This window comes from Theobroma umbraticum, unplaced genomic scaffold, assembly GCF_002168275.2.
Source record: "Theobroma umbraticum cultivar Fairchild unplaced genomic scaffold, ASM216827v3 scaffold_130.0, whole genome shotgun sequence".
Lineage (NCBI taxonomy): Eukaryota > Viridiplantae > Streptophyta > Magnoliopsida > Malvales > Malvaceae > Theobroma > Theobroma umbraticum.
The window spans coordinates 2,110,584-2,123,147 of NW_018397264.1; the positions used below are offsets into that span (position 1 = coordinate 2,110,584).

Sequence of the window (12,564 nt, forward strand, 5' to 3'; positions counted from 1 at the left end):
ATGGCATAAATCAGAATGTGAATGAACCTGGTTAGTTTTCCTGAATTTCGAAACATTCACTACAGGAAGCAATAGGGAAGCATAGTGAATGTCTTACTACAAGGTCTTTATTCCAGTTTGTTGCTGTGCTTGGTAAGAAGATAGATGTACAAGTATTGTTAAGTATTCCATCAGTCATGTTAATCATTCAACAAACTATATCAAGATGAATCTCTTGATTTCATTTTTATATTTAATTTCTTTATCTCAATTAACAGTTAGTATATTTTGTATTGTCTATTGAATATCAGTTGTCCAGATAGTGTAGTAATGTAGCTAACAAAATCAAAATTATTATAAACTGGGCATTCAAATGGCAAGCAGAAGATAAATAGTGGGAACCTACTAAATGCACTGTTCCAGTCCGTTCATCCAGTACTTGTATGCTTGAAGAACCTGAAATCAAACGTAAAAGAGGTCAACAAAATCGAAAACAAAAAACTCTATGTTTCTATTGCAGATCATTTAGTGCTTTCTAGCTAGAATTGATACTTCATTGTTGTACCATCCAAAGTTTTATCATCTTCACTTGAAAGTCAAAAAGAGAAATACATCCAAAAATATCCTTTTTTTTTCTTTTTCCTTTTTGAGTGTGTATGAGCAGCTAGTTGGGAGTATGCTCTTGAGTACATAAAACAATATGACATCCTTTACCTTCCAAATAAAAAATCACATCTAGGATTTTTAACATATTAGAAATTAGTGATAGAAGCAGTCAAGCCAGAGGTGTCATAGGAATATATTATCTATCAATTTTCTAGTCAAGGAATAATCCACATTGAATTTTTTCCCCCAACCTCCAATCCCTAGCTCCTTCTGTTTATTTATAGCTATTCTTCAGGGTAATACTTAGGCATTTATTGGGCTAGCATACTTGTATACTATAGTTTGAACTCAAAAAAAGACCATCATAATATAAAAACAATACAGTTTTTATTTACAGAGAAATCTTTTTGCAGAAACCTAAAATAATAAATGCAAGAACATCATCTTAAGGCCCCCCCTAATCTGATAATATGGTACATGTCTAGACTGCAATTCCATTATGATCCAATTCTGATTGATAATAGATACAGGGGCTTTGCAATATTTGATTGATCACAATTCTACATATTACATTTCCTATAGAAGTTCCAGGGCAGTTCATTAAAGGAATATTTCCAATAAAAATTTTTTGTTCTTGCATATCCTCACTGTTAAGCCCCGATCTATGAACCCACAAAATCCTTCAACTGTATCCGATTCAACCCAGGTATTGTAGACATTTCCCCATTTTCATCTATGTGCACCAAAAAGCAGGCAATTGAACAGAATAATAACATTTATTGTTCTCCTTTTCTCTCTACTTCCTCACTCCTCTCCTTAGTTTCTTGTACTTCTATGTATTCTCTCTTTTTCCTCTCTTCCTTACTATGTCTACTCCCATGCTGCATCAAGTTATCCTCTACTTGGCTAACTGGCATACAAAGATTTCATTATTGATGGAAAAGTATTTGTAAGGTTGTAGTGACCGAGAGGGAGGTATTGAAGGTTTTGTGCATAAAACAATGGTGGTGTTGCTGGTCAAATAGTATTGTCTACGGTTCTCTCTTTTTTTGCTTTGTAGAACTTAATGAAAGCAAGGAAATCCTTTTCCACTTCAAGAGAGAGAGAGAGTGAGAGAGAGAGGGAATATTTTGTCTAGTTAAAAATATAGATGAAAACTTTAAATATCTTGTGGTACATGCTTTAAAGAAAGAAGGACAAAGGCCAACCTATTTAAAACATTAAATGATAATAATACTTCAGAATCCAGATGCAATCAAGTAAGAAAAGGAGAGCAGAAACATGTCTTATAAATCAGACACAATGAGTGTAAAGCAAACAAAACTTTTTTGAGGAAAGGGACAGTAACATGATACTCACAATTGTACTCTGTCCATCCAATGACCTGATTTTCCAAATCATACAAAACAAGCTTGTTTGAAAGCACTAAATCTGTACAGAACACAACAGAACTCAGGGGAAATAACAAATTACTTATTTGTGCAAATTCATTACAACTTAAGGTCTAACAAAATAAATATTAAACACTAAACACTCAAAAACTCCATTTAGTTAGTCACTTGAATTTAAATACTTAATTCCTTTTTAATCCAATTTATGATGACATCCTTTTATTCTTCTATATAATTATTTGGGAAATTCTATTCATAGAGAAACAATCATCCAGGACAACCTAAGATATTTCATGATAAGATGCAGCAAAAATGTGTTTCATGAAATATAATGAGAATAAGCAATGAAATTTTTTTAAAGTGCAGGTTAAAGGCCACCTAATGCCAGGGGTATATGTTTCTTTAGGGTATGGGTATCATGATGAGTTCCAGATTCACTGGAAATTCCAGAGTTGGACTCTTAGAATGTTATTTTAGGTTTAATATGTTATCAGGTTTTTGTTAAGCATTGTTTTTAGTTAATAATCTTGTTAGCTTTCTATCTTGGATCTCAATACTATGAATGATTAGAAGTACTGAAAGTCTATGCATGTAATGATTTTAAATAGACAGCAAGTTTTGAATATTTTATTATGCTCACTGGGGGTTGAGTGAAGCAACCCTAACCCATGTGTTAAGACTTTGGGGCCTTCAGTTTGAAGCATAACCAAATAGAGGTATAATGCATACACAACCCTAACAGCTAACACTGAATTGCCATTTTCAGGCACTGTTGCATTGCTCACAGACACAAATCAAGTACAAAATTTATTTCCTTTTTAATTTTTTGCAGCCTGTAAGATTCAATTATTTCCATCCTAAATCAACCATCGAACCCTAATATTATGCTCATCCATTTAAAATCTAAATGAAAATTTCTAGCGAGCTCTATGTACTTTCCTTAATTTAATGCAACCAATACTTACTGACTGTAGCACCTAAACATTTGGCTCATTGGTTGGTGCGTGATCTCTCTCTCAAAAAAAGTAAGGTTCAAATCCCCTTTCCCCCAAATATAAAAAAAAGAAATCCTTACTGACTGTAACATTAAGCCAGATGAAGTAATGAAATTCATGTCATGAACTGAAGCAACAAGGACTAAATCTACATAAACTCATTGTAGAGCATGCTTTTAAGCAACTGAGACCTTAGTTTTGTTTTTGGCATGTTACCAATCAAAACACAGAGCATTATGTCAAATTGTCCACCAATATAAAGCAAAACCTACTTTTCAATATATATATATATATATATATAAAGCAAAACCAAATATTATAAGTGAAAAATATATAAAAATAAAAAAATCCATAATTTTTTTTACCAATGCAACATAACTTGATAATTTATAAGTTGGAATATGCTCAACACATCAGAATAGATCATGAGTTATAGTACTGCAAATATTCAAACACAAGAGTGGAAGATTGTATGAAGCTATATAGCAATTATACTTGGAAGGATAGGTCCTCAATTCAGAAGTAACAAAAAGCATAGTCTGAAGCCATACCTCCCAAGAGGGTCATATTCTTTCGATCCCTGGATTGCATTCCACTGTTTTGCCATCCAATGCACCACAGACCATTCTGCAAATCTTACTCTTGTAAATATCAATTGATGCAAACATGACTTGTTTATAACACTCTAAACAACCTGTAAGATACTGTAGACTCAACTAAATGACAAACAATCCTAATACTGTGTAAAATCATGCAAGACTCAGACAAGGCCAATATTACACAACGGGCGCTTAAAGAATAGAAATAACAATGATAATAACAATAATAAAAACAACTTTACTTCCCAAAACTAAAATTAGACCCGGAAGATTGACGGCATGTGTTCTTTAAGGATTTTCTCAGTCAAGTATTATGTATTGACCAAACAGAATGGAAATACAAATGTTTATTTCAACAGCACATAAAGATTGCCACAATTTATTATGAAAATTGTGAGGTCTATATAGACATTTTTTTTTCAACACAAAGGGGATGGGGGACAGCTGTTTTTTGCTGTTGGCCCGACTTGAACTGAGGACTTACAAAGGGGCATGTCCCTGCACAGCACTAAGGATGGACCTGAATCATTTCTAAAAAAGGCAAACAATTTTCGTAGGTGAACTAACAAGCTTACTGTAAAGATATAGGGAACTGCGAACGAGGAAGCTAAATGAATCTTTCAAGCAAAACAGATATTACACCAGATTTTCAATTTATGTAGTTAAGCATACTTACAAAGGGGAATAGGTACTCATGTGGATAAACCTTCAGAATGACTGAATTTTCAAAATGGAAAGTGATATTTGGAAATCCCTCATCAAGACTGCAATAAAGAAATATAAACCAAATAAAATTATTTCTTGACACAATATCAAAATAAGATGTAGCATATAAAACTAAATATGGCAATCGTTTAGTGAAATAATCTAGCCAAAGAAGCAGAGAACTGTTGTGACAAAAGACTATAATCTGAACATGTGGACAAGAAAGGAATCAAGCCATACATACCACCATCATCATCAAGAACTATGCAGTTAGAATGACAAATTAAATCAACAGGCATTCTTATAACATAAGACATGTACTAATGGCATACAATTTCTTTGAAGGGAAAATTTTATCAAAAGCACCTTAAAGAAGGTTCAGCTCTAGGACAAAAGAAGAAGCACAAACATATATTAAGAGAAAAATTATTTTAAACTGAACCACAAAGCAAAATAGAAAAAAAAAAAGGAAAAAAAAAACTGATAAAAATTATCCCCAGAAAGAGTTATGATGCCAGATAAAATTGAAATAAATAGAGGAATTTAAGACATGAAAAATTAAATAATATTCAAATTTAAACATGATCAGCAGTTTCAATGCATGACAAGAAGGGAATTTACATAAGTGCTCAAAAGTCACAATTGATATATCCCAGGCTTCATACCTTGCAGAGTACTGAAAACATGTATACTCATCATGAACAGTTTGAAGCTTCAAATGAGGCTGCTGAGAAAGTATCTAAACAAAGACAAAAAAAACATATGAATTTAGCAAGCTGAAATGAAATTTTCTGGAAGACAAAACAATTTTGTATCACATACCTTACTTACTAATGGCTCATAAACCATTTCAGGGAGATATGCCAAGGTTGTTCCACTGTCTATTATTGTCCCTTTTCGATCTCCTGCCTCAAATATATCTGTCGTAAGATTTAGGAAATCATGACCAACTTGAACTGCTGTCATATTGACATTGTAATGTGGCCTGAAATTTTATATGATAAGATGGAGTTCAATACACGGAATTACAGATCCATATACTAAAAGTGAATTATAAGATAAACTTTAAACATTGAAAATCAAAATCATGAACATAAGTTGATAAATAACCTATCATAAAGAGGTTAGTCTCTGATGCAGTCAGTAGTAATGTGTTGTTACCAATCATGAGCAACACAATGGTTTTAAGCCAGAAAGAAATATCTTGGCATCAAGACAAAGAAAATGTAGTGGGTGCACAATTTCCCTAGGCATTTCACAAGAGAATATTTCCAAATTGTGATCACTTCAATTATGTTATGCAGAATACATTTATTCAGTATCGGTTCATCTCATCTTTTCAACTTTTCCTTACCCTTTCTCCAATATTTCTCTTCCCAATCTGTCATCACATAACTCTAGAAGGCACTACACATAATCCAGCTACTACAAAATTTTAAAACTTTGCTTAACTGGCAAATCAAATTTTCAAATGACCACTTGGAAAGACATCCCTCTTGAAGCTCCTATTATCATAGTGAATCATCATGAATGGATCAGCAAAACAACTATAAGAGTATTCCTTTATTTTTCATTCTCAATGATTCACCATAATATATCAGTGGAGCTTGCCATAAACTATAACATCAGCTTAACCATGTTCAACCTGTATAACAATGAAGTGAAGCAAACCACAAAATAACTTCACAACAAATTGAACAAGGCCTCAGAGCCATGATTACATTTACAAATACAGTTTTTTGATCAGTTGTCACTCTCCTCTTTTCCAATGGCTGCTAACCCAACAGAATAACCTTAGTCAAACAACTACTATTGATCATTAGTCATCAAATCATTTCTAGCAAGTTAAACCTTAAGCCTTCAGCTTGTCCTTTTAAGCTGTAAAACTCAAGACACAAATAATCCATGAGCCAAAACAGAAATATGATTATCAGCACATGATTCTCATTCAGTCCTTCCAGACAACAATCAAATTTCCCCTGTGATTGTTTCCTCCAAATAATGTATTTTATAACACATAATGTTTAAATAAACCAGATTAATAGGAAATAAAATGTGAGAAAGTAATAAGTGGAAACTGTTCTACTTAAAAACAAGTAATGATATTCACCAAAGATGTTACATACTGATTTGGTACCAACGGAGTCATGTTGACTTTTGGTTGCACAACGTGCCCAATAGCAAAGATACCACCTCCATTGACTCCGTCTAAGCAGTGAGCAAACATCTTTTCCACTTTTCCAGATGAAGCAAGCTGGGAAATCATTGACGAATTAGATTTTCCAAAACCAAGTATTCCATCAAGTGCTTCTTCATTAGATGAATCTAGATTCCCTGATTGTGTAGCACCACACCTATGAAAAAAGAATGCTAGAATAACCATCTAATACCACCAAAAGAAGCACAAGCAAACAGAAGATCCACACTTTTGTTATGAGCACATACTTTTACATGCACATGCATGCATATGTTACATATGCAAAAGCAAACATTCATTAAGCCCATCATGACATAATTCCAAATAACCCTAAAAGGGATATTGATGCAACTTCATAATGTTCCCACAAACTACAACTTACAATGGTCAACAATAGGATATTTAATCAGTTCTGTTAAAACTAAACAATACGAGCAATAGATACCCTAGATAATCCCTTCTCATCACAAATATATCATCTCAAATCATATCAAATACTTAAAATTGATCTATGTGAAGCATATTTTTTACTAAAAAAACGATGTATCAGATGATGCATCCTAGTAAGAAAAATGGTGGCATGTTGTTATATCTACGAGATGGCAGACAGTTTAGCTTCTATGAACTTGTGTCTTTATAAGAAAGGATGTATCATCTCAAAACTTTGTCCTCTTCAGTTTACTTGAGAACCAACTCATAACCACTATGGCACAAGTAAAAAGACTGGACACTATTATTTCCTCCAAGATTTAAAATCTCTAAAACACGGTGAAGCCTTGAAAATTGTGATGCTTCTGAGATATCTTGCGTATATCTTCTTGTTTATCGGGGACTGGCTTTGTGTTCACTCATAACTCATCATGGGTCTTATTGAAAAGGAAGGTGAAGGGGAAGATAAAAGAAGAGAAGGCCAGGAACAAAAGATATGCTTGCATGTAACAAATGATGAGCTAGACACCAAGTTCACAATGACATTCAAAATTACAGCGCAAAGAAAATCTCATTAAATAAATTAACAAGGAAAGTACATGAAGCAATTAAAGAACTTAGGTTGAATTTTCTTAAATACTTTTTCTACCTTTGGAATAAGTTGCAAACAATTCCTACAATCTAGATGACTATCACATTGTGCCAGTCTACAGAAGAAAAACGAGCACTTCTGGACTTCAAATAGTTAACAGATTAGTTGCAATGACATCAGCAGTACTTACACATGCAATTTAGAATATTTAGCAAGAAATTGCCCTAGGCTAAGGCAATAGCAGCTTGTAAATCCTGGTTACATGATGTCAATAGCTGATTATATCTTTTTATGAAAAAAAAAAGAATACTGCATCCTGAACAGTTACTAGTTTAGAATTTAAAAGCTAACACAGTGCCACAAATATCACAAGTATGAATTAAACAAGAGTATCAGAAGGATTGACAACTAACCCAAATATAACACTTCCATTTGCAGACGATGTTTCAAGATCACCAGACACTCGATCATATAGCACAATGTCTTTTACAAAATATCCTGCAGTGGAGCTCCCATCTCCATATATCTCAAGATACGGGCAGGACATATTAGCTGTACAACCAGCCAATGGACCTCCATTTATGGCATAACAAAACTCTTGATCACATGAAACCAACTTGCCAGTGGCAGAGTCCTTAATATCGTACAAAGTAAGATCTATCTGTATGGCCCCCCCAAAAAAAAAAAAATTAATGACTAACTCCCGTAGAATTGAAAATAAAATATGCAAGGTTAAATTTGATGAAGGATACCAAAATTTTAAGGCACCATTCGATTGTCACTTTAAGTACCTGCTTTTTGCTTCCTGAAGCAAATACGAAAAAGAGCTTTGGGATGCAAAAGCAAGTAACTTTTTTTGAAGAATTAATTTGGATAACCCAAATTAATACTATTATTTTACTTTTGCATAGAAAATTTACATTAAAATCCACGTTATGTTTTAATTATTTGTTTAATTTTAATCAATTACAATTTTACTTTTTAGTTAATAAACAAGCAAAGGAAAAATAAGCAAATAAGAATAAGTAGTAAAAGCAATGAAAAAAGAGAGAGAGAAAAGGAAAAAGGGAAAACTTACACCAAGAGAGCTTCTTTTGGGGCATTCTTTACATTGAATACAATTAACCCACATTATATCACTTCCTGTGTCTACTTGCACATAGTAGTCCTTCGGAGGTGTTCCTATCCCTATTTTAGCATAATAAAGCCTACACACCAAAAATTTAAAACAAAAAACAAAAAAAAAAACACGTACTTTTGTTTAAAATTGAATCGTAAAAGCTTAGCAAGTTCAAACTTTTCAAAATAATACTAATTAAAAAAAAAAGGAACAAGAACCATGAAATACTAACCCAACTCCATCGGGCCGACCGGAACCGCCTAAGGGGAGATCGACGCCGGCGAGAATTCGGAGTTGACGGCGGCTGTCGTGCTCTATCAAGTCAGAAAACGAACGTTGACGGCCGGCGTATTTGTACTTGACGTTAAGAACGCCCCAACTATGAGCACTGCTTATAGCTGAGGCAACTAGGAGAAAGGAAATTAGTAGGAGAGAATAATAACAATCATGAGAGGTGATCCCACGAAACATAATTAATACTTTTAGCAGAAAATCTCCTTCTTCTTCTTCTTATTCTCTCCTTGTCTCTCGATTTCTTTGCTTTTCTTTATGGGTCCAGTCGTTGGAATTTTCATATTGGAAAAGAAAGATAGAAAGGAAGTGGAATTCGCCTTTTAACAGAAGAAAATAGCCATTGTCAAGTCTACCAGAGCTGGGACGCTTTTGCGTTTTGAGTGGTGGGGCCCGCGTCTTCTGCATTTTCCTCTAATCAAATTAATTAATTAATTAATTAATCTTTTGTTTTAAGAGTGATTGATTAATACAAGTATACTAGTATTACTCAAATTTCTACGGATTTTACCCCTTTACCGTTAATAGAATTAGGTGCAAATCTATTATTATTTAGGATTATCCGAACACGTGACAATTGTAAACATTAATTGTAATTGACTTTTTTATTATCAATTAAACGGATAACATTAAAATTTTTGCATCATCAATTTCTTTTTTGTCTTTTTAAAAAGAAAAAAAAAACTCTGCTCTTAAACGAAGATATGCACTTACCACTTACATCCTTATTTTAAAAAAATAAAAGTTAAATTTTAAAATAAAGATTTTGATAATATTTTAATTTTTATGAAAAAATAAAATATTAAGAAAAGGGTTTTCTAATACATTCAAAAAAACAATTATTTTTGTTAATTTTGATGACATTTGATTTGAGTTATATTCTTCAATTTTTTTTTTTATTTTGATTTTGGTAAAGGCTTTATATCAAGGTTCAATCCTAACCCACTATTTACATGTAACATTTGGTGATAACATCATTGGTGATCCTCCATTGTCAAAGGTCATAATGCTCATTTCTAAATTTAGCATATTAATACTAATATGTGAAAGAAAGATGATGGAAAATTCATTCTAGCAAATACTTTCATCTGTGGCACATGATTGAAGAAATTGGTGGAGGTTTATGAGAAAGAATTGGGAACTCAACCTACTGGATGAAGATTGTTATGAAGATAGCTGCATGGTTTGGTAAATGGTAACTTGACAAAGGGGAAGGTGGTTTTTACTGAGTTTGTGAGAGACCAAGGAAAACAGTAGGTGCAAATGGAAGAGGTACAAGAATAGTTGCCTCTAGCACGGTTAATACTCTTACTTCCACAGATACCAATGGCAGGAGTACAAGAGGAGACAGGTATGGAAATTAAAGGACTAAAAGCAGGCAAGATGGAAATTGATACTTACAACTCATTACAACAAATGTTTGTTACAAAGAGTTCTAAATTCACCATTATGACTATGCAAGGACAATAATGTCTGAAAACAACATACAGAAACTTTGTCCTTGGGTTGGGGATGGGGGTAACCATGAAGGGCATCAAAGTAAACTCCTTAAATAGGTGCAAAAAAATGACTTATGCTACTACATCAAATTCTTCCTGTCTCAAGCTGTACACTATTCTTATATGGTATTTTGATGGTGCAAGTGCCAAACTCGATGTCGGTATATAGGCAATACTAACTTCCTACTTTCAAGAGTTAAATTTTTTACTCATTGGCTAAAACATTAGATCTGAATTTCCAGACATAGTGAAAGGCTACCCCCCTATCCATAAATATATCTAAAAGATGGACAAGGACTTAATATCAGAAAGTAGGTTTCTGCCTCATCCATTTTGTTGCTGACCACTTCTCTCCTGACAAAACTTCACATCCTCCATGAATGCTATTTGGATCCGACTGTCCATCTAGCCCCTGAGAGAAGTATTGCAATACAAACAACAAAGATAATGAAATCAGAGCAATCTTTTTAAATAAATCTAAATCTGAGGTATCATACAAGATACCTTCTTTAGAGAAAGGAAACAATTTAAATTTATCACGAAGAGCAAGGAAACAAACCATGCTCCAGAAAAGCACTGCATCTCCTTTGATTGGTTTTACAGACAGCCCTTTCACAATCTTCCCACCACAGTTACAATCACCCGTACCAGCCTGAGATAACATCACATGTTTAACAAACCAAAGCAATAAAAGGTATAACATCTAATAATTGCCAAGATAAGGTTGACAAAGAAAAAACATTTGAGAAAATCAAACAAGGGGACGCATTACAAGATAATACTTAAATTGAGTGGCCTGCAGTTATGCAAGGAAAAGTATAACGTTTTTGGTAAATAAAAGGTGCAAGTATCTTGAAGAAAATTCAAAAAGACTTGAAGTAACTAGCGATAAAAAGACATAAAAAAGTAAATTGTATGCCTCGTAATAGAATTAATATCTTAATATTATAAGGGGTTGAGAAATTAAAGACAAGCTGCCGCTACTCTTGAGAATTACAAGAGAAGTGGGCCTAATTGCTTCCTACATTGCATAAACTTCACTTTTCTCCATTAATGATTCACTAGTCAAATCATATTAAAACCTAATAAGAGTGTGAAGCAGGCCGTCCACTTGCATGCTAGAATAAAAGATATATGAGCTCACAGCAATCAGGATCACTTAATACTTAAACTGCTTTACACTTTATGCTTGATAGTGATAGGTTGTTGCCTTGTGTCAAGCATGCCTCAGTGCACAACTTGAACAGTTTTCAAAAAACACAAACACCAACTGATGCAGGTGCATAAAGAAATTTATTTTTTTTAGTATTTTCGTTCGCTTAAGATTTTATTTTTTTTATTTTATTTAGTTTGAGATTTTTTTATCTTTATTAGAATTTTAGTATTTTAAGTCTTTATTTAAGATTAAGATTACTATTTGATTAGGATTTATCTTAGTTATTATAAATACCTAATCCTAGATAAAAGATTATTATTATCATATTTTGTTATTTTGAATATTTATTCAGGAGATTTTTTTAAAAAAACCTAATTATCTTTTTATTGTTCCAACACAATCAACCCTATTCTAGCCTTAATTGTTAAGTCCTAATTGCCCTAAACCCTTTCAACTACATCAAGTGGTATCAGAGCAAACAATCCTACTATTTTCTTAGCTAGGAAACTATGGTTGGCTGAGGCAGAGGATGAATTAGAGGCAATTAGCCCCAACAAGCTGAGTTGGCAAAGATGCGGAGAATGATTGATGACTTGACCCAGGCTGTGTAAGCCTTGCAACGTCTGGAACCAGTGGAAGCCCGAATGAAGAATCCGAAGGTGACCACAACCCCCTTGAGATTCAAGATCTTAAGGATGATGATGATTTTGAGAACGAAAACCCCTTTCATGAAGATAGACCCGCAAATCAAACAGCAAGAGTTGGATTGAAGGGCCAGTTATTACATGCTCTTGATTTAAATGGTGGAGGAATCAAGATCGAAGTAACCGATTTTTATGAGAAATTTCATGCAGAGGAATATTTGGATTGGGAACCTAGTTTGGAAAGTTACTTTGAATGGAAACCCATGGTAGAAAATCAAAAAGTGTTATTTGTAAAGCTAAGATTGAAAGGTACTGCATTTCAATGGTGGAAGAGAGTTAAAGAGCAACGTGCACGACAAGG

The 12,564-nt window shown here is 33.4% G+C and overlaps 2 protein-coding genes across 3 annotated transcripts in view; both read right to left on the bottom strand.

Annotated features, from left to right (window-relative positions):
* Positions 1-263: 263 nt before the first annotated feature.
* Positions 264-9,249, bottom strand: LOC110421638 (Eukaryotic aspartyl protease family protein). Of its 2 annotated transcripts, XM_021435274.2 has the most exons (10): positions 8,846-9,248; positions 8,572-8,701; positions 7,907-8,154; positions 6,402-6,629; positions 5,098-5,260; positions 4,941-5,014; positions 4,247-4,334; positions 3,523-3,598; positions 1,945-2,016; positions 264-435 (listed from the first exon to the last, which is right to left on the bottom strand). In XM_021435274.2, exons 1-10 carry the CDS (start codon positions 9,082-9,084, stop codon positions 287-289), a joined length of 1,467 nt encoding a protein of 488 aa, XP_021290949.1. In that variant the 5' UTR covers positions 9,085-9,248; the 3' UTR covers positions 264-286. The 2 variants fall into 2 exon arrangements, with proteins under 2 accessions (XP_021290949.1, XP_021290950.1); XM_021435275.2 differs by lacking the exon at positions 1,945-2,016 and having other exon boundaries at positions 8,846-9,249.
* A 1,015-nt stretch (positions 9,250-10,264) lies between these two features.
* Positions 10,265-12,564, bottom strand: part of LOC110422167 (prolyl 4-hydroxylase 1) — a 10,989-nt gene continuing 8,689 nt past the window's right edge. Inside the window, exons 11-12 of the mRNA XM_021435959.1 lie at positions 10,963-11,055; positions 10,265-10,815 (exon numbers count right to left, since the gene is read on the bottom strand). Coding sequence (XP_021291634.1) covers positions 10,708-10,815; positions 10,963-11,055 — 201 coding nt within the window. The 3' untranslated portion in view covers positions 10,265-10,707. The remainder of the gene's footprint in view (positions 10,816-10,962; positions 11,056-12,564) is intronic.